Source organism: Artemia franciscana, chromosome 5 (assembly GCF_032884065.1).
Source record: "Artemia franciscana chromosome 5, ASM3288406v1, whole genome shotgun sequence".
In the NCBI taxonomy this organism is placed as follows: domain Eukaryota; kingdom Metazoa; phylum Arthropoda; class Branchiopoda; order Anostraca; family Artemiidae; genus Artemia; species Artemia franciscana.
The window spans coordinates 5,510,186-5,533,396 of NC_088867.1; the positions used below are offsets into that span (position 1 = coordinate 5,510,186).

General features: G+C 36.0%; 1 protein-coding gene across 3 annotated transcripts in view; it reads left to right on the forward strand.

Annotated features, from left to right (window-relative positions):
* Nucleotides 1-23,211, forward strand: part of LOC136026919 (serum response factor homolog) — a 178,881-nt gene that overhangs the window by 141,122 nt on the left and 14,548 nt on the right. For all 3 annotated transcript variants that reach the window (XM_065703754.1, XM_065703753.1, XM_065703752.1), the window contains exons 4-5: nt 19,047-19,248; nt 21,811-21,912. In XM_065703754.1, the coding sequence (XP_065559826.1) occupies nt 19,047-19,248; nt 21,811-21,912 (304 nt within the window). The remainder of the gene's footprint in view (nt 1-19,046; nt 19,249-21,810; nt 21,913-23,211) is intronic.

Consider the following 23,211-nt stretch of genomic DNA (forward strand, 5'->3'; position numbering starts at 1 on the left):
AGCACCCGTCTTCAAAGATGTAGGATGTGTATTTTTCCAGATCACGGATGCATATTTATTTGTTGTTCTTTTCCTTATTTTGTTTTTTCCATAGGGATGATTGCATTGAACCTATGGTCCATGAATATCGGGAGAGGGCTCATTCGAACGGAAATTAAAGATTGCCTTTTTTCCGTGACCAAAGTTTAGAGGGCACCTAGCCCTCTTCGACGCCTGTTTCTTTCCCAAAGCCGTCCCATTAAAATTTGAGATAGCCATTTTGTTCAGAATAATTGAATAATTGAAGCCTGATAACTATGCCTTTGGGTATAAAGTGAACTCCGTAGCCCCTGGGTTGTAAGCTGCGAAATTTACCCATTGTTTGCGTATAGCATTTGTTATTGGGAAGCACACGGATATTTGTTGGGAGAGGGAGACTTTTCCGATGGGGTCTTTTCGACGGGGATAATTTTATGTATGGGGGAATTTCCCGGGGGAAATTTAACACTGGGGTAATTTGCCAGAATTCCTATGTGAAATTCTTTTTTTTTTGTCTTACTTTCTCCTTGTCGACTCAATTTCAAATTTGGAGGTGTTCTGGGGGAATTGTCTACAGGATTGAAATTGTCTGATTGAATTTTGTTCGTTTAGGGTTTCATTTATTCGTTGATTTATTCACTGCTTATCCCTTTTTTTATTTATTCATGTGTTCTCGGCTTGTCTTTGCTTTTAATATGTCTCTTTGTTTTTCGCTAAAAAACTTGGGAATGTTTTTTTTTGAAATGATGCTCTACATAATTCATCTGGTTTTTTTGTTATTAAAAATGGACCTCTCCCCCGAAACAAATTCCTGTATAACAATCTGTTGTAGAGTGTTCTCAGCGACCATTCCACTTTTACCATTATAATTATGAAATTAAGATATACCATGAAACATAGCATACTGAGAACCGCAGAAAAAGGATTTCATCTCTAAATGTTTAGTAACTGCGAAATCTTGTATTTTTGCCGAGAAGGATAATCACAAATCCATGTTTATTCTTTTGTAGGGGTAAAATATTTATAAGGACTGGTGTAAACTGAAGTTATGAATTCTAGTGCTCTTTCTAGATATGAAAAGAGTTCGCACCGCAAATGTGCTGTCACCAGCCGCCAAACAGTAATTTTGGCTTTAAAGTCATTTTCAAACAGTTCATGGTAACGAACTGTAAGTAGCGATGTGGCTCAATAGTAACCGGAACTCTAAGTTACGAAATTTGATATCAATAGATATATCGAAAGAATTGGCTTATTATATTGATTCCAAATATACAAAATTCATTAATTTTAGTGATATGCATCAAAAGCTGCGAGCCTGAGAAAGTTTGCCTGATTTTTGAAAAAGTGGGGACCATCCCCTAAAAGTCAAGGAGTCTTAATTAAAATAAAACTACTCAGATTCAGCGTGTCCAAGAACCTAGAAGTAGAAGTTTCAAGCTTCCATCTGCAAAAATACGGCATTTTATATTTTTTGCCAGAAGAAAGATCACCAATGCGTGTTTATTTGTTATTGTTTTTCAGGGATTATTGCGTCGAACCAATAGTTCTAGAATATCGAGAAAGGGCTCATTCGAATGGAAATTAAAAGTTTTAATGCACTTTTTAGGTGACCAAAAAATGGAGGATAATCGACTCCCTCCCATCCACCTTTTTCCTAAAATTCATCCGATCAAAATTCTAAGATAGCCATTTTGTTCAGCATAGTTGAAAAGTCTATAAACTATTCCTTTGAGGACAACATAACCCTCCATAGCCCCCGGGGAAAGGATGGTAAGTCGGATTTGCACATTGTTTACGCATATCATTTCTTATTGGGAAGCATACATACATTTTCTGGAAGGGGGGATTTTCTGAGGGGGGGATTTCCTACGGGGATAGTTTTCTGTGGGGGGAGTTTCTGGGGGAAAAGAATTTCCACGAATAGGGGATTTACATGATTTTAAAAACAATCAGAAATTAAAGTCTTTTTCAAATAAAAGTGGGCTAAGAAAATATTTCAGCCGGAATCTTCCGCAAGAAATTTTTCAGGGGTAATTCTCAGCTAGAACTAAATTGTCCGGGGGAGAATTATCCTGGTTGGGGGTATGTAATGAGGGAAGAAACTTACATGTAGGGATTTTCCATGAGAGAAAGGAATTTTTCATGGAGGGGGAGACAAATTTCACAGCACTGTATGAGGGGACAGCCACCTCATGTACATAATAAATAATTTTGGTTTTATACGGTGAGATTTTCACTTTGGGAGGGTAGTTTCTGGAGGTGAACTTTCCAGAGGAAGTTTTACACGGTGGGACACATTGGCAAAATTAACATGCAAATTCCGTTTTGACTCTTCATTTACGGTGAGCCAAATTCGAACCTGCATTAGTTAAAAATTGTTCAGAAATTAAATAAAAAAACAGCTGTTTTAACTGAAAGTAAGGAGTGACATTAAAACTTATAACGAAGAGAAATTATTCAGTATATGAAAAGGGCTATCCCCTCCTCAACACCTCGCTCTTTATGCTAAAATGTTTTATTACTTTAAAAAGTAGAGTTGTGACAGAGAGGTAATCCTTAACTTAAAGAGGAGGGCGTTGAGGTGGGGACAAGCCCCTTTCATGTACGGAATAATTTTTGTTCGTTTTAAGTTTTAATATTGCTCATTTCTTTCAATTGAAAAAACGTGTTTGTTTTTTATTTTATATCATGGAGAGGCATATCGTTTTAAGTCTTGACCTTGAACGATAGTAATAGTTCAAAAATTTAGATCAAAAAATTAAAAATTAATTTTAGTTCAAAAAAATAAAAAAATAGTTCTTAATAGTTCAAAAAATCATCCTTGTGAATGGTGGTCACAGTAGTGTATTTTTTCAGGTTTAATCAAATCGAACCCTCGGTTGCATAATCTCGGGAGAGGGCTCATTCTAATACGAATTTATAGTTTCAGTGCCCTTTTAAGTAACCAAAATATTATGTCACTGCAAAGTATTATGTTTAAGCGTCTGATAAGCCATATTTGCTTTTATAAATGAAATACGGTAAAACCTTATATAACTGTAGAATCATTATTTGAATTCTTAATTTAATGCATAAATTAAAAAAAATGAAAAAAGAAAGAGGTTTGGCACTGTGTCTTTGATTTGAGACGTGGAAAAAGACTGGTCTAGACATCCTCGCACAAAAAAAAGAAAAAATATATTTTTTTTTTTTTTTGGATTTTGTAACTGCTGCGGGTGATGTAATAACTGCCGTTCTTTATGTCCTAGTTTAGACATATTGACAACCGTTTGATTAACTGCTTCTGTAATCTTCTTTTCCGAAGAATATGAAGTAATGGATTATGTTGAGTCCAAAAAGCTTTATGTTACCCAACAAGACCTTGTAAGAGAGCAAAATGACTTTTCGGTATTTTGACAGTAATTAAGGAACAGTAGTCACTACGAGATTTTTTTTTTGAATTTTCGGAATCTATATTCCACCGTAGAAAACCTGATTAGAGATACCAGGAACTAAGCATCAATTTGCATAAAATGATACTCTCTACGTGTAAGGGTGCTGACAAGGGAGGGCAAAAGAGACTTCGCAGAAGAACAAAAATAAACGATTGTGTGTGGTATTGAGAAAAAAATCTTCTGGTATTTGTGTTGAGTCAGAAAGCTGTGTGTTACCTAGAATAAACTTCAAACGAGAACAGAAAAGCTCTCCCTGTAAAAAAATGATACAACCCTTCTCCCTTTCGTAAAAAAGGATGATGGCGTACTTGATCATGCGCAACTCATTAACTTAAAAGCTAGGTGAGTCATAAAATAAATAGGCTACATTAGATGGCTTTGAAATTTGAGAACCGCAGTGTTGTGTACGATTGGGATAAACCATTTTAGTCATTGAGGCATTTTAGTCAAATAGGTCGAATACATACATACACTGCTGATACAAGAGGGCTCCCTGCTTAAAAGAAAGAAAAAGCGATTAAGTTATGTTTGGAAAAATATGTTTGGTCTTTTGACATATTTTTGTCAAATGTTATCTCCCTCCCTCAGGAAAGAGTAGTACAGTCCTCCCCTATTTCGTTAAAAAATGAAGGAGTCCTTGATTATACAAAAGCCTGTAATTTTTTGGGAGGGGGGCTATCTACGCACGCAGGTGAATGGGGGCTCTCTGCTGGACCTCCTCCGAAATCCAGAATTTTCTTGGATATCTTGGTATTTCTTGTTCAAATTATCATTTTTAACTAACATCCTCCACTCCACCCCCTGAAGAAATTTCGGCCTATGACCCTACTCCAACACTAAGTATTTAAAAGTTCAAATTAATATTTTAAAATAAGACAACTGAAGTGTTATTCCCTATTGTGGCTTTCACTATCAACCAGTTTTAATTAGTTATTTGTTTCAGTGGCCTATGATTGTTTATTCATACTTTTAGCATTCTTCTCCAATTGATTCAGTTCGTTTGCTTAAAGGGCGCCTGTTGACGAGTGGATGGAACGAATAAGAATTAATCATATGAATCTGATCTATCAGTGAATATCATAAATCAATCTCAAAGCGTATAATCAAAACAAATTAAACTGTGAAGAAGCATTGGCAAAACTAGTTACAAAAACAGACATTTTTTTAACTGAGTTTTTCTTCTTCTTCTAAGGACAAAGCATTGGAAAACAAATTATAATGTTAAGCAGACAGAGCTTAGTTGCAAAATCAGTTATTAAGTTTGACTTTTCTTTTGTTTATTGGGTATTTGTTTTAGCGCAACCATTAAGTACTCAATTTTGCATTGTTTTCTCTGAATTATTTTTTAGATAGTGTTTAGGGGGTAATGCTTACTGGGGTAAATATCATTCACTGTTTTAACTAGTTTGTTGAATACGGAATGGAATAATAAAATTCAATCACTGAGCGATTTACTGTTTAATTTATTAATTAAAACACTTTCCAAAAAAAGTTTTCAAAGAAAAGTAAAGAGGCATATTAATTCTAACTCAAAACGACAGAAACTACTATTAAAACGTAAATGAAACCCAAAACCAACATAAATTAAACAAACAATCATAGCAAACATACAGATAACAGATACTAATACAAATGAATAAATAAATCTCAAAACGAGTAAAAATTAAATTGAACATTCAAGTCAAACTTAGAACGAATAAACATCATTACAAACAGAAGTTTTGCACAAGACTGTCCCCTTCCCCCTCCCCTAACCGTAAAATTTTGTGATCGGATGCATTTGGTGGAAAAGCCGGGGGGGGGCTGGTTGTCCTCAAATCACTTTTGACTGTTAAAAAGGGCACTCGAATTTTGGATTTTCAATTGAATGAACTTCCTCCGAAGTTTATACGACCACCCCTTCCACGTGAAGTGCCTCTGGAAAATAAAATATAATACATCTAAGCCTTATGGCCGTTTACTATAGGCAACGCTATAGCCTTGCCTACTGATTGTACTTCACTAGGTACGCACGAAAGGAGATTTTCAGACTCAGGCACTCTCCCCTAGGAATTTCAGCACCCAAGATTTCCCAGAATTTCTTCTGTTTCTAACATATTTCGCCCTTTCGTCACACAACATTTCTTTTTTGTAAAAATACTCCCGTCTCCCCCTGTTATATTAATTCATCTGTACATACTTTTTCTTCACATACTGAATCAAAGCAAATTTCAATTGTCTGAGCTTGAATAATCCCATTTCTTAAATATTCCAAACTTTTTATACTTTCCAACAAGGGCGTATCCAGGAATTTTTTGCCTCGAGTTTTACTTGAAAAATTATTTAGAAAGGAGACAAACACTGATAAAACCATTCCAATGTAGAGTATAATTATAAGTGCAAATATGCTTTGGAGAAAGCGTAAGCGTGCAACATGTAGGGTCAGATAAATAGTGATTTGAGGGATTAGTCCCAATTGGGCCCCGCATTTGAAAGGGCCCCGCGTTACTACCAAAATGAACAGAAAAAAGATTTTGAAATTTAAAGCAAACTATTTTTGACAATGAGGGATAAATTATGGATTATTAAAATAATTGAAAATATATTTATTTTAAGTTTGCATAGCTGGATGATATTTATTAATGTACTTATTGTTATATAACATACACTTTATTATGTAGAAAACTGATAACTGTAAAAGATTTTGTCAAATTTATTGAATTATTCGGGATAGTCCTACATTAGAGAGATTTTGCAATACGTACTTGAATTACTTTACGTACGTAAACTACTATTCATTTATGCGCTACAGGACGAATCAGTGCCTGTATAAAGAGCGCTGTAGACAAATCTAGACAGTACAATCATTCCCTACCTCAACCATTAGACAAAGCCGGACCGAGATGCAAGTGCTCCGGAGAACATTTAAACAAGTATAAACATAAGCGACATTCGATTTTTTCACGGGTAGACAAGCCAGATTTCTCCTGAATGCGAAACTTGGCTTTACCTTTATAGTACTAAATTTTAAAGAATTTAATTTAAAAAAAAAATTATCCCCATATATATTAAAATCGGTAATTAATACTGTAATTAGTAGGTTTCAAAAGCATTTTGAGAAAGTTTCTACTAAAATACGTGTTCCAGGGTAATATTCACTGGACCACTGATAGTAGATTAAATGGAAGGAGATGTTTGTACGTGCAAAGAATATAGTAGCCAAAAATTATTGAGTTTGATTATGCTATCTAAATTTATATACAGTGATAGAGGGTCCAAAGAAAACCAATCGGGCCCCGCACCTATTCGATCCTGCTCTGGCAGCATAGGATATTGAGGCATCGCACCAACTGATTGGGGAAATGTTGCTTATATTTGCACCAATTGATTGGGTTGCCATTTTATTAATTCTCAAAGGGGTATGCGACATTCCTCTCTTTGGCTTGAATCATACCTTGTTTTTCCAAAAGAAATACAGTTTTCTGAGAATAAGATTGGTCGTTATGTTCTTGCGCCTTTTCCTGAATAAGGGGCTCCCTATATTCAGATGGGTTTCTTCTTTTCACATTACGACTGTCATTTCTAGCGACAAATTAGCATGCAACCCTTTCCAGAAATTTTAAGAAATGGTTCGATAAAAAATATATATATGGTTGCACTCCGATTACTTTTTAGTCTTAAAAAGAGTACTAGAACTTTCAATTTCCAGTCGAATGAGCCCCCACCAAAGTTTATGCGACCAACCCTTCCATTAAAAACCTTATATGTTAACAATGGGAAACTACCATAACCGAAGTCCTTGTCCTGGGCAGCTTAGGGGACTAAGGAGGGGATGGCAACCCTTGAAGCATAGTTATTTCAAATTTGAATAAAATGTATATCTCAAAATTTTGATTGGATGCATTTGGAGAAAAAAAGGGCGTGGGGCTAATTGCCCTACGATCACTTTTTACTTTTAAAAAGGACACAAGAACTCTGACTCCAAATCAAATGAGCACCCTCCGAAGTTTATACGACCATCCCTTCCATAAGAAGTGCCTCTATAATAAAAATGATCAAATAAATAATGAATAAATAATAATACATTGAAGCCCTATGACTCTACTATAGGCAACGCTATATGGCGTTCCCTCAAACATATACAAGAATAAGTGCACGCTTAGTTTAAAATATAGTTCCGTGACAAGCAAAACACAGCCGTGATTTAATCAGATTTGGGAACAGTAGAAAGGTGACGATTCTGATCAAACAGTAGAAAAGTGACGATTCTGTACAAATTTTGAAAAGAAATCTCACCAGAAAATGACTATAAAAGAAAAAAAATATTTGTAAGTATATCTTTATAACCTTCTGGTAGCTGTGTAAAAAAATAAAGTAATCAGGAAAAAGACATCAACTTGAAGCTTGTATACAAGCTTTTTCAACTAACTTACGATATCCCAATTCAGCAGTGTCATGCAGATTAAACGCCCATTTGTATTATCCTTTTTCAATCAAAGTTGGTCATGTGCCGTCGGTGTGAGCAACTAATCAGGGTCCACCCAAGTCGGATGGTTCTGATCAAGCCCCATCAAAGGGTGCACTGATTAGTTATTCGTTCTGAGAGCGCGTCGCTAACTTTGTCAAAAAAGGCAAAAAAAAATGCGGCTTAATTTTTAAGTGTGTTTTTCCTCAATATGATTATTGCTTACGAAGTTACAGAAAAAAGTGATACATACAATTTATTCTCCTGGAAATTTTTCAGTGATTTGCATTTAGTTCTAGGGGTAAAACCTCATAAAAATAGAATACAACTTACTTACTAAGTCCCGTCCGTCCTTGAAGGTGGTCTTGGGACCTTTCCTTCGTAATGGCATGGATTTGCCTTCTTTATGCCTTACGGTCTCTTACTAGCCGAAGAAAGTACGAGAGGAGGCGAGTGCATGATGTTATCCATTCACTTCTTTGAGGACGACAACGAGGGTGAGAACCTTGAGTTTGACCTTGTTCCTGTTCATCTGTATTGCCAACTGATTCTGAAAAAGCGCTTCCTTTCGTGTCGAGGAAACGGTGATGTCACAGTTTACGTTTTTATACGTTGTTTGGTAATCATATCGCAGCCATTGCTGCAATTAGTAAAGAACGAACCACCGAACATAGGTACCAAAAACTAAAACAATGTGTTTAAACATAAATTGGCTAGTGAAAAAAATTTCATTTGTAGCCGCTTCAGGAATGGTAACCATTATCTCGATTAGTCTTAATAGTTAAAGTTTTGTTGAGAAAACAAATGTATTGGAATTTAAAAAAAATAGCCTGAAACTCCTCAAAATTGCTGTTGGATCGACGCAAAAAGGACAAAATTGGTAAAGTTATGGCCGAAAATCTAACATAGAAAGCACGCAGTCCCCTGGCCTTCACAACCTTCCCTCTTTTTTTCCTTTCTCCACTGCTAGCGGGGTACTGGAACATCATAAAGAGTTGTTTAAACGCTCATTTAAAAGGAAATTGCTATATCTAGAACCTTTTGTAATTAGCTAAACATAATATTTAAGTTATCTCAGCAGCGTGAAAATATTATAGACAACGTCTAGTGGTGACAGCGACGATTCATGGGACCCAAAATAATCTGTTATTGGCTCTGGTCATGTCTAGGGTCAGTTTATATTTTCTGTTCTCTGTTTTTTTGTGGTATTCTCATGTCATAAACAGCACCTCATTGTGTTACTCAATTAGAAAAGAGGGAGTTCTTATTCATACCCAATTTGTGGGTACATCAGTCATTAAAGTTTTTCCTTTGATCTGTGAATATGAAGTATTGAGGAATTCAAGAGATACAATCTTGGGTGTGTGAAGTGTTCTTGAGTGACTGATAAACCTGATTGGGGGTGTGTGTTATGAAACTATTCTCAGCCTCGGGAGACTGTTCTGGGCAAATATGGAGTACTTTGAAAATAATAGGGCTTATATGAATTTAATCTTGCTGAATACTTTTTCATTTTTAAGTTTTAAATTTCTTAGTTTGAGCTATGTAGCTTTTGTCTGAAATTAAATAAAAAAAACAAGTTTTTTGAAATGAAAGTAAGGAGCGACATTAAAACTTAAAACGAACAGAAATTACTCCTTATATGAAAGGGGTTTTTCCTCCTCGACGCCCCGCTCTTTACGCTAAAGTTTTTTATTGTTTTAAAAAGTAGAGTTGCGATAAAGAATCAAACTTTAGCGCAAGGAGCGGGGCGTTGAGGAGGAAAAACCCCTTTCATATAAGGAGTAATTTCTGTTCGTTTTAAGTTTTAATGTCGCTCCTTACTTTCATTTCAAAAAACTTGTTTTTTTATTTAATTTCTGAAAGTTTTTGAATTAATGCATGTCTGATTTTGGCTATCCGTACATAAATTATTAAAATGAAATTTGCATATTAATTCTTTTTTTGGCTAAATGGCTTTCTCTTAGTTTTGATCAGACGATTTTGAGAAATAAGGGGTGGGGAAGGAGGCCTAGTTGTCTTCCAATTTTTCGGTTACTTAAAAAGGCAACTAGATCTTTTAATTTTTAACGAACGTTTTTATTAGTAAAAAAATACGCAACTTAAGAATTAACTTACGTAACAAACTTTTATATTCTTATATTTTTGATTATATATATGAGGGGGTTGGTCCCCTCGTTAATACCTCGCTCTTCACACTAAATCTTGTTTTGTCCCAATTCTTTAAGAATGACCCCTGAATCAGAAAGGCCGTAGAATAAATAGTTGAAATTACTTAAAAAATTTTTAGCATAAAGAGTGAAGTATTTATCTCCTCCTAAATACCTCGCTCTTTATGCTAAAGTATTTTTAGAACCCCTCATATGCGTAATAATCTCTGTTCGTTTTAAGTTTTGATGCTCCTCGTTACTTTCAATTGAAAAAACTTTTTCATGTTTATATTTTCATTGTTCGTTTTTTTATAGTAATGCTAGAAAGTCCTGCGCCCTTTTGATTGAATTTCTCTTCCCCCATGAAATATTCCTCCAATAAAAGATCCTCCCATATAGCCCCCTCCCCTGAACCCCACACCCAAACCAAAAAAATCCCCCGGATAACGTCGGTACACTTCCCAGTAACCATTACTGTATGTAAACATTGGCTAAAGTTTGTAACTTGCAGCCCCTCTCCCAGGGACTGTGGGGGGTAAGTCATCCCCAAAGACATAGTTATTATGGTTTTAGACTATGCGGAACAAAATGGCTATCTCAAAATTTTGATCCGTTGACTTTCGTAAAAAAATGAGCGTGGGAGGGGGCCTAGGTGCCCTCCAATTTTTTTGGTCACTTAAAAAGGGCACTAGAACTTTTCATTTCCGTTAGAATGAGCCCTCTTGCGACATTTTAGGACCACTTGGTCGATACGATGACCCCTGGGGGAAGAAAACAAAAAAAAACAAAAACAAAAAAACAAATAAACACGCACCCGTGATTTGTCTTCTAGCAAAAAATACGAAATTCCACATTTTTGTAGATTGGACCTTGAAATTTTTTCTATAGGGTTCTCTGATACGCTGAATCCGATGGTGCGATTTTCGTTAAGATCCTATGACTTTTAGGGGATGTTACCCCCTATTTTCTAAAATAAGGCAAATTTTCTCAGGCTCGTAACTTCTGATGACAAAGACTAAATTTGATGAAACTTATATATTTAAAATCAGCATAAAAATCTGATTCCTTTGATATATCTTTTAGCATCGAAATTCAGTTTTTTAGAGTTTCGTTTACTGTTGAGCCGGGTCGCTCCTTACTACAGTTCGTTACCACGAACTGTTTGATTGATGTCCTGTCATGTCGTATTGATGTCACTCTGATATCGCCCTCCGGACATAAGGATTTTAAACTCGAGTTCTAACTTGAAAATGGTTATAAACGGTTTCAACTGTTGAGTTGAGGTGTCGCTGAAGTCAACAGTATGACCTTGTTCAGTATACACACTTCCATATTAATTCAGCTTCTAAATTAAAAATCTTTTTCCTATTTGAATTCCACTTATCGCCGTGAAAATGTTTTCAACTATATTCAGGTAGCAACTGAAATTGGGAAGTGCGTTAATTGGGGTTGGGGGCTGTACCCCTTAGATTTTGTGCCACCCTAGATTTTGAAAAATACCTTTTTTAAGGTATTGACAAAATTAAGGAACAAATTTCAAATATGCCCCCATAGATATTGAAAAGTACATTTTGCCCACTCCCTCTACATTTTCATGAGTTGAACGCCACAGCTCTTTTAAGGTAGAGAGAATGGGCTTATTTTAAGTGGATTATTTTAGTGATTTTAGTGACCTGTCAGAAGATAGAGAATGGAGAGAAATGCGTCTGCACTAAGTGTCTATACTGACTAAGGACAAGGGCTATTTTACATAATGATTTTAAGTTACCTAACTATAAATACAGTGACTGTACGGCCTATAAAATCAAGAAATTTCATGGTATGAATGTAATCTCTAGGTGATCAGGAATATTTTTAATATGTCACATTTTTTCATCGCTCACAGAAACAAAGATTGTAGCTGTTTTTTTTTTTGTTTTTTTTTGTCAAAATGAAAGAAATTTTTTTATCAAAAATTCTTAATTAATATTTTTAGGGGTTTTTGCCTTCCTTTCAGTAAATCTTAAGCACTCGCCAATAAAAACAGACAGTGTTTGGGGGTGCAGTTACATTTATTTTCAATTGCGAGGAAAATTCATAACATATTTTTTTTGCTGCAGTGGATAGGCATAATATACCAACTTTCTTTATTGGTTGCTTTTATTGTATTTCGCTGAAAATGAAGAGGCTAAATAAACATAAATAAGTATTCAGACATCGTTTTAAACTTTAAGTTAATAAATATATCGGATATCAAAAGACAAAAAATTTCCCTTGACCACAGGGACATCCACTATTTTTATGAGAAGGGGCCTAGTGCATTTCGGGAGGGGGAGGTCATATTTGGATAGAGATCTAATAACCTTTTATAGTAAAGGAAGAACAATTCTAAAGAATCTAAACGTCTAAAGAATGCTTTGCACACTTTGGATAAGAGAGGGGTGAATATATTCAACCATACCCCTGACTGTACTGCATGAGCAATTTAGCCATAATATTGCATTTCCATTGCGAGATTATATGCTTCAGTCAGCTCATTGACTAGTTGAGCTGCAACCACATCCCAGGACTACCTTTCAATGAGTGCTACTACTCCTACCAACTACTCCTACTGCGCTGCTGTGTCACAGCAGCGCAGTGACACAAAGATGCCTCAGTTTCTTGGATATATTTACCTTAATCATTCAATATTAATTTAATATATAAATTTTTTAATACAGAAAAAAAAAATACTAAACAAAGAAATTACGTCCCCCTCGTAAGGCCCAGTGGCCTGGTAAAACAGCATGGTTGTATGGTAACTAAGCCGCCATTTTATGAGGGAACAGTCATTGCAACAAGCAGGTTCAGCCTGCTGTTAATAGTTTATAGCAGGGTCGTATCCAGGAATTTTTTCGGGGGGGGGGGTAACAAAAAACAGTTTAAAATCGCGCCAGAAATTTGTTTGTGTTCTTTTTTGTTACTTTATTACAAGTCGGACAAACATTTGGGGGGGGGGTGTCCAAATCACTAAACCCCAGTCTGGATACGGCCTTGGTCTATAGGTGCGTTTTTCAGCTAATAGTGCTGGTTAAATCCGTGAGGTTTACCACCCTTCACACTTTCAGTGTAGCCAAATGCTACTCTCTTCTCCTGATGTTATATGCCACAAAAAATACATTTTGAATAACGAATTTTTTATGCATATGTCTACATCACAGGTCTACAATTCACAAAAAGAGTTTCAGTTCAAAGGCAGAAACCCCCTCTCAGGCACGTACGGAGGAATTTTTTTTCGGGGGGGCCAAAACCTTCGAAACAGCAGATATAGAGTAGCACCTTTTTTATTTAGTAATGCCAAAAGGACGTATATCGGAAAATACAGAGCTTTAATCTGTAGTATTGTAGTGGAGGGGGAGGAAGACTGAAGCCTCAAAAGTACGTTTTAGGCTCAGATTATGTTCATAGCGATTTAGAACCAGTGATTAATCTATTATGCCCCACTGAAAGGGAAATTTTAGGGTTAATAGTGCAATATGGGTGCTGTGGGGGGGGGGTAGTTCTTCTATTGTAAAAACGTAGATTTTAATGAAGAATGATAGTTTCCAAAATTGATCCATTAAAAGCTGTACTTTATCCTGAAAAGGGGGGATAAACGCCCTAATGCCAAGAATAATTCTATTTTGCTGTGGAAAGCAAACTCTCCTTACAAAAAAGAAAAAGAAAAAAAAAAAAAAGTACAATTGCTAATTACTTCAAAGAGGGTAAAAAGTTAGAGAGAAAATGGGTTAATAATTGGGCTGTGACTCGACCGGATAATTGCATGCGGTAAAATCCTCCAAAAAAGGCTTCACATATGTATCTAGATTCTTAATAAATGTCCTACTTTTGCCAGAAATCCCAGAAATCATGGGGAAATTAAACATTTCACAATTTTTTTTTTTTTGGGGGGGGGCGAAGGACCCCCTCTCCCCCTGCGTACGTGCCATCCCCCTCTTCCTGAAATGACTCTGATGAAACCCTAACCGTAATAATGGCAGCGCTGACTAACATTAAATATAAAAAGAGGGAACATAAGAGGCACGTTACAGGGGAGTACTAATTTTTTCCCTTAACCACGCAATTGTTATTTGCTAACATATCCCAGTGTCTCCCATTGGAAAAAATATCTAAAGAAGATATGTTCCTTCCAAAACTTAGGAGGGGGGCTAACTTCAAAAAGCTCCTAAAATAGACGAGTTGTAGGAGAGAATACACGTTCTGCAGCAACATTTTAAATATGTTGTATTTTAGTATATTCATATTGTATAATAAAGAATTGTATATTTGAATGACGATTGAATACAGAGGGTTTGAACTCCAAAGCACTAGCCCGGGGTAGCTTCCAGTTGCAATGTGCTAATAATACAAGTAAAAACGAAATAAAGTTTGATTGTCCGTGTAGAAATGTCAGTCGATATAATTAATGAGACTATATCAATCATTTTTACCATGTAATTTAGTAATCAAAAAAATAAAAATTATGTTGTCTAAGATAGCTATGCACGAGCTACCCATCTTATTTTGACTGTCGGCCTATTTGTTTTCGTATCTAGTTCTGGATGCTATTAATTTGTGAAATTGCTGTTTGTTAGGATAATAGTGACGAGTGTTAGTAAAAATATGTCACTATAGCATCATTGCCAAGGGCAAACTTTGAAAAATAACCTTATGGCATTTCAAATAAAAGTCAAAAGAAACCCCAAAGGCCGTCTAGATTTTGAAAAAGAGCCTTTTATGTATTTTTAATCAAAAAATTCCCCCCTTACATTTCCATTAATTGGTGTCATTGATATTAACAGAAGTATTACTTTCATCATTTAATATATTTGTATGGCATTGTTGCCACTCCTTTGAATTCTCCAATGAAACCTTGGAATTTTAGTCCCAATATCGGCATCTTTGAGATAGAAACAAAATTGAGGCTAGATCCTCACTACTGGGATGCCATTTATTCCATTCTGCTACAGCCCAAAATATGGTCAAGTTATGCCAAAAATAATGCTCTGTGTCAATAGCATGAGCGATGCTATGTGACCCTGGGTCAAGGGCAAAATCTAAACCCAAAATTTCACAGAATCATCTTCTCTTCCTTTTTCTATCTTTCTGCTTACGTTCTTAGGTGCAGCTGCGTCAATTTATGAAAGTTTCTAGAGGGGGGAATGTTTTATGCAATATCTAGGGGGGAATTTATCAAGTTTTTTCAATGAAAATCCCAAAAAAGTTTTCTAATGCAAAAGGTATATTTCAAAATTTTGAAGGGTGCAAAAAATGTAAGGGACAAAGGTTCAACTTCTCCCCTTCCATTGACGCCACTGTTTTGGAAAAAAATGACTATTAAACACTTTCCTCGTATGATATTTTAAAGATGTATGTTAAAATATCTTTTGATATTTTTTCAAACCTTGAACTTGTTTTCAAGTTAATCTTTGGATAGTGTTGGATCAACTGGCAAAAATATAAGCTAGCTTGAGGAACCCCAGAATTCATGTGGAACCCCGGAATTCATGCGTAGCCCCAGGATTCATTTGGAATTCAGAATGCATGTGGAACCCATGTCAACGATCCTAGTGAAATGCATAAAAGCTGACAATGATAAAATTATTTTAGATCTTAATATGAACACATAAATAATTTTGGACCAAATTTGTCACATTACCTGGTCTGTTATAAACTGATAAACTGTATGAAAAATAAATGATGTATTTTACTTTTTTAGTCTTGCTGGAATATTTTTGCGTCCAACAGTGTTGCCTTTCTACTTAAAACGCCGGTTAAAATAATAATCAAATAATAATAATAATCAATTTTTTTTTAAATTGGTTTAAATATAAGCTCCCCAGACTCAGGGAGCAGGGTGTAGTATAGCGTCTCCATGTAAGCCGTTTTGTTTTATTTGTAGACTTGACCCAGAAACATTTAAGACCATTTTCCAGTATAAATTTTGCTGAAAAACTGTGAGAGGTGTTCAAAAAATAAATGTGTCAAATGCTGCGGTACCCAGTTTTGAAGGTCATTAAGGATATGTGAAAAAAATTGCGAGAGATGTTCAAGTGGAGCAAATAGACAAGTTTACTGCTTCAATGATCTCCATTTGAATAGTTCATTGGAGACCATTTCCAGTTTTGCTGTTCTTTTTAGAAACTGAGTAGTATTCCTATTATGAAGTTTGTTGGAGACAATTTTCCATTTTCGCAGTCCTCTGATAAATCTTGAGAAATAATCACGTAACAAATAGACAAGTTTACTTTGTCCAATGTTTTCCTTTTTTAGAAATCATTGGAAGACCTTTTTAATTTGTGGAAATTTCTCAGAAACTGCAAAAAAAGGAATAAGTAGACTAGTTTCCTAAATCTAGTGATCTCCATTAGTGGAGATCATTGGAAACTGTGTTCTGTTTGTTCATTTTTCTGAGGAAATGTAATTGATGTTAACATGGCACAAGTCATTTTTACTGTATCGAATGATATCTGTTTATGGAGATTACTGAAAACTGTTTTCCACTTGTGCAAGTTCTTAGATGCTCTAAGAAATTTTCGTGAACGGAACAATTATACAAGTCTACTCTGTCAAATGATACCAGTTTATGGGGATTACTGAAGTTTTTTACTGAAACTGGAGAACACAGAAATTTTTCTTTTTTTTTTATTTTTTATATCATCGGGACATCTTTTTTAATTTGTAGATTTTTCTGAGAAACTGTGAAGAATAGTGGAACAAGTAAACCTGTTTACTAAATCGAAGTATCTCCATTTGTGGAAATAGTTGGAAACTATGGTCTATTCGTTCATTGTTCTGAGAAAATGTAATTGATGTTAGTTTATTGTATCGAATATATCCATTTATGAAGATTAATGAAAACTGTTTTCTACTTGTGGGTGTTCTTAGATATTCTAAGAAATTTTCACGAGCGGAACAAGTGTACATGTTCACTCTGCCAAATAATATAAGTTTATGGAGATTACTGGTTTTTACTCAAATTTGAGATAATAATTTTTTTTTTCAATTTTTCAGAAATAATTGAGAGATCTTTTAATCTGCATATGTTTCTGAGAAACTGTGAGGAATAATTTATAGAATAAATAGATATGTGTACTAAGCCTTGTGATTAGTCTATTTTTGGGAAGAATAATAACAGATGTTAACATGGAACAAATAGGCAAGTTTACCCTTGTCGATTTTCTTAGAAACCCCAGGAAATTTTCGCCAGTGGAGCAAATGGACAAGTTTACCAAGTCCAACGATTTCCGTTGGCAGAGATAGTTGGAGATTATTTTCTGACTAAGCGTGAGAGATGTTTACGGCTGACACAAAAGTCAAGTCTTGTCTTCTGTATCTCCAGATATGTCAAAAAGAGACCGTAAAAATCACAACCCCAGGGATACTGTGAAATTCTAGAAAAATGATCGAAAATCTCTGCTTTTCTGACTACAGAAAATACGGCGATGGACAAATCAAATGGAGTTTTTTTGCATATCAATGACTTTAAATTTTTCTGCTTAATTTTGATATTTTGTCTGTAACTATTTAAAAAAAAATGTGAATTTAATGGTTCTTCTTTTATTCTACTTGGTCTAGCGTATTTTTTTGTGAATTTTGATTTCGTAGACCGCTGTAGCAGTACTGCTGAGTTGAAAAACAAATAGTAGAAATGATATACATATGTAAGTAATTACCGTTTACTGAAAAAAATCGTACCACTATAATGAGGACATCGTATCTTTTGCTAGTTAAATATAACTTTTGATTTTAATGTTAAACCAAAGCAATGGCAGCAATTAGGGCTGGGAGTATTTGCCTCCCCCTAGATTTCGAAAAGTCCATTTTTTAGGCGTTTTTATTGAAAATGCTTTTTTTGTCATTTTCATTGAGCTAATCCAAAAACTGTGAAATTCTCCCCCTCTCCCAAATTGAGAAAAAATACACATTAACCAACCTCCTACGTTTTTGTGAGTTGACGCGATTGAAAAAAGAATCAAGAAATAAATCTTCTTCGGAAAATTTTAAATATTTGCATTACTGCTGATACTGCTAACAAATTAGTGCAGTACTAAGCCGCCCGGGGTCAACACAGCTACGCATGCTCCTCCTCTCCAACCCCCCCATTGTATTTAAAGTTTCTCCAATAAAGTTCTCTTTTTAATCTTCGCTCATGACCTCTTTCCACCCTGTTCAGGGACGACCTACTTTTTGACTAACATCACCTCTTCACCTTCGTTTATTCCTAGTCTAACCCACTTAGTCTTCCGAACACTAATTTTCAGACCTTTTTTTGCACCTTGAACTGTCAAAACTTCCAAAAAATCTATCCATTTTACTAATATTTGTATCTAGCCCACTCAAATCATCTGAATAATCAAATCAAGCGGAGTTTTACCTTCGCATTTAACTTAAAGCTCTCTTATAATTTTTTTCGTGTTCCCTAGGACAAAGTTAATCAAAATAATCCATAAAACGGGGAGAGAAAACAACCCTGCTTAACCCATGGCTCAACTCGAAACCAGGAACTAACCTCACTTCCTACTTAAACCGAAGCCATATAGTTCTCGTGCATAGCACTACCCACTTTAATGTACCTATCTGGTATGCCATACAAGGATAGGACTTTGACTAAAGCATTTCTATCAGCTGAATGAAGTTCATATTTATAACCTATAAAACTGAGCTCTAAACGATCCGTGATTCAGACACTTCTCAATAATTAATCTAAGAGTGAAATTTTGTTCAACCCATCCTCGAGGACAATCCTCGCCCTTTCCAAATCCACACTGTTCTTCTCATAAGACTTCATCTACAGCATCTCTTAATCTAATAAATATCATCATGTTAAGTAATTTGCTTCCTACAGATATAAAGCTAATGTTTCTATAATTACCGCACTTGCTCTTGCCACCCTCCTCATTAGGGTGTTCAACCAAAGGTTTTTTAAAATCGCTGGTTGCTTCCCCGATTTCAAAGATCATATTTGTAATGTTTAGTAATTTATCTCTAACTTTCTTTCAGATATTCATGAGTGAGATTTCTGAAGACAACGATGATGGTGATAATGATGAAGGAGATGATAATGAAGGATTAGGGGATATGAGATATTCACCCGATTCTTCCCCTTCAGAGCAGTGCAACTCTCCTGAAAACTTGAGGCTTCGAACAACACAAAGTGGACCAGCCATCTCCGAAACAACCTTAAACATGTTGTTGGCTCAACGTTAGTATAGTTACGTTACATTACATCCTGGTGGACTTACTTGTTGAGGCTCTGGCCAGGGACCGTATATTTCGTTTGGGGGGAGGGTACTTTGTTCCGGGGGGATTTACAAAAAATTAAGAACAACATAAATTTGTTTACATGTATTAGTATTAATATTGTTCGAGTTAGGCAAAAAATTTCTGGGAAGGGAGAGTTCAAACCGGGTATCACACACCTCCCCAATCCTGGAAACGGCCCTGTTAAGACCACTAGGGTCTTTGGCCTTCACAACCAGCAAATAGGTTAGATCAAAGACAAAAAGTGAGACCATGCTCTTGTAGCACCGTGATTAAAAAAAAAAAAATGAAAAGTGTGCTTCGATTTTCACTGGTTTACATCTAGCCAATCCCACCGCGCCTCAAGCTTATGTCTGAAAGAAAGGTAAATCTTTCTTCTTTGTAAAACTTGATTGGTTTTCCAGTGTTTTAGGGAAAATTTTAAGGCAGTAAAAATGATGGAATATTAAATCTCACCTCACCTAAATCTCACCTATATATACACACACACACACACACACACACACACACACACACACACACACACACACACACACACACACACATATATATATATACATATATATATATATATATATATATATATATATATATATGTATATATATATGTAATATTTGCTTCATATATATAATATATAATGTAATAATATATAATAATATATAGAAATACATAGATATATTTGCTTAATTTTCGAAAAAGGGGGAAAACACTCCCAAAAAGTCAAGTAATCTGGATGAAAATCAAACTATCACGCTCAGCGTATCAGAGAATCCTACTGTAGAGGTTCTAAGCTCCCATTTGTAATACTATGGAATTTTTTTTTCTTTTTTTTTACAGAACAAAGATCACCGATGCGTGTTTGTTTTGTTTCTGTTTTTTTTTTTCGTTTTTTTTTCCAGGGGTGATGGTATCTAACCAATTGCTCTAGAAGATCGGGAAAGGGCTTACTAAAGTTCTAGGGTCCCTTTTAAGTGACCCAGAGCATTGGAGGGCAACTATTCCCTCTTCCACGCCCCTTGTTTCCCCAAAGACATCCGATCCAAATTTTTAGATAGCCGTTTGGTTCAGTGTAGCTTAAAGATTCAATAACCGAGCCTTTCATCAGGACGTGACTCTCCACGGCCCCTAGGGGAAAGGTCTATACGTTATGCAATATGCCTATTGTTTACAAGTTTTAATATGCCCATTTTAATTTGCAAATGGGCAATATGCCCATTGTTTACATTATTTACAAGTTTTAATGTTGCTCCTCTATTTTAGTTGATTTTGTTTTATTTAATTTAGACGAAGGGAGAGTATAAGAGCTTTTACTTCTGTGTTCACTGAGGCGCAGACCGAGCAGTCGTTCAGCTTGGCAACGAATTACTGGCTGCTAGAGGGAAACTAAAGATCGGGGGAAACCAAGATAAGTGAGCCAATATTCTCATCACTCACAGCAGCTCCTGCTGCAAACTTTCCAAGACTCTGGGAACGGCTGTTAACAAAAATCTTTTATTGATACCGAAATTTACCTAGTGTATGTTTGACTGAATAGAGAATTTTCCAGCCTATCAGAAAACCCTAAAAGGTAAAGGTGAAGGATACGGCATTAGACTCTAAGTCCGTACCGGCGGTGCTGATCTCCGTTTCTTGGCCCTTCAGTCAGGAAGTGCAATGGGGGGGGGCAGCCAACCTGTGCTTTCGCACACCCTTCCTGTTTACCTTCCCCAGATTTCTCCAGGTACCCATTTAGAGCTGGGTCGACTCTGGCTAAGCCTACAGAGTCGCGCCACTGACCCCCGTCCCAAACCGAAGAATTGGGCACACCGGGATTTGAACCCGCGTCCTCTCAGACAAGGGGTCCCGAATCTAGCGCACCAACCCATTCGGCCAAAACCCTAAAATCTGATTGGCTCAAATTAGCGCTTGTTAAATCTTGGTATTAGTAATATCTCATTGTGAATAGACCTTAAGCACCAGGTATGCTTCCAAATTGTCGAAATATAATTTGATTCTTCCAAAAAGCATCAACTATAATTAAAACGGTGCCATTGACCCTTTCTCACAAAGTAGATTTCTATTTTTCTTCTTCACTTTCTACTTGATTTTTGATCTGACGCCTCATATCAGTCAGCATTGGTCTACCTCCCCCCTCTGGCAACATTGCGTCCATTTATGGATCCTAGATCAAAATATGAGTCCCAAAGTTCATAGAGATGCTTGAATCTGGCAATTATGCAAGAGTTTGTGCCACGAGGGGGATTTAGAAAGCAAAATAAATCAGTTGAATAAAAAAATGGAAAATTAAAGAAAAATATAGAGTAATTTTGAAAATTCAGAAGTGGGATCCAGGCCCTTGTGAGTGCCTAGATTGTACATTTGTTTTAAGAACAGAGAATCAGAAAATTCAAAATATAACAAGTTAAATCCAAGGGACTAATTCAGGCACCGGCGCTCTCAATAGTAATGTTTTAGTATCCTTTTGGTTAAAACTGACCATAATTGATGTCTTTGGTGTTCTAGGAAATTTAATGAACCAGTCAATTCAACAGAATCAAAGTCAGGATGTCAATAAGATCCCTTCGCCTTCCAGACCCTGTGCTGAAACTTATGTTAAGGATACAGGTAAGACTGGTCAGGGTCTTAATGACATTGGCCCCAAAGAGTTGAAAATTAGAAAATTGCATATGTCGAATATTGCATACCTGTTTACATACTATTTTTTTTCGTTTTGTGAGCTCTAAATCGGGTGGGACTATGTCGTAAGGAAGGGTTTAAGGGAATCAGAACTTCTTGGGACGGTGTAAAAAAGGTGTAAGGCGGCTTGGTGTTGTAGTGAGTTGTTAGTAGTAGTAGTTGTAGTAGAGTAGTAGTAGTAGTAGTAGTAGTAGTAGTAGTAGTAGTAGTAGTAGTAGTAGTAGTAGTAGTAGTAGTAGTAGTAGTAGTAGTAGTAGTAGTAGTAATAGTAGTAAAGGAGATGTAAAAGCTTGGAAATCAGCCTGGAGAGAAGAAAACTGATTTCAGTTCAAATCTGTAATAGATTCCTAAACCTATAATTTAGTTCAATGTTAGCTTAACTAAATGATTCAAGGGGGAGGGGTAATTCAGAGAATTTCTACCTCAACGAAGAATGCATAAGTTGTTGTTCACAGGTTTTTAATTGTGATTTAACGAGATGGGTCTAGTGGCCAAAGGTTGCGTCTTGAGTGGATTACTACTACTACTACTAACAACTCACCGCAGCACCGAGCCGCCTGAGGCAAACACAGATACACTCGCTCCTCCTCCATACAGATGTATTCAAAGCCTCCTTCTTTACATCCTCCCAAGAAGTTCCCATTTCCTTTAAATCCTTCTTTATGACATCCTCCCACTCCAGACGGGGACGACCTGCTTTCCGTTTACCCCTAGACGGTTGGCCGAATAGGACAATCTTCGGCAATCGGTCATCCTTCGTCTGCAGAACGTGCCCTAGCCATCTAAACCTTTCTTTCATTATACCACTAGGATAGCGGGATTGAACCAAATTTTCCGTACAGCTTACTGTTTGAAATACCATCAGTCAGCCAGGCTCCCAGAACAATCTGTAGGCAATTTCTCTAGAAAACATCTTGTAAATTTTCATCCGCTTTTCGGAGCGCCCATGCTTCAGAGCCACATTTGACCACTGTCATCATTGTATTTTCTAATCTGGGCTTGAAGACTTATCTTCCTCTTCTTTGAAACTTTTTTCTAACTGTGAAAAAACACCTTGAGCCTTGTCTATTCTACTTTTAACATATTCACTGCTCCAACCGTCTGTACTAATAATAATACCAAGTTAAGTGAAGCCGCCCACCTAATCAATCTTTTCGTTACCCAACATCACCTTTTAATCTTCACTTGCCTATTCCTAGCCTTATTCCTAGCCTTAGTGACTAGCCA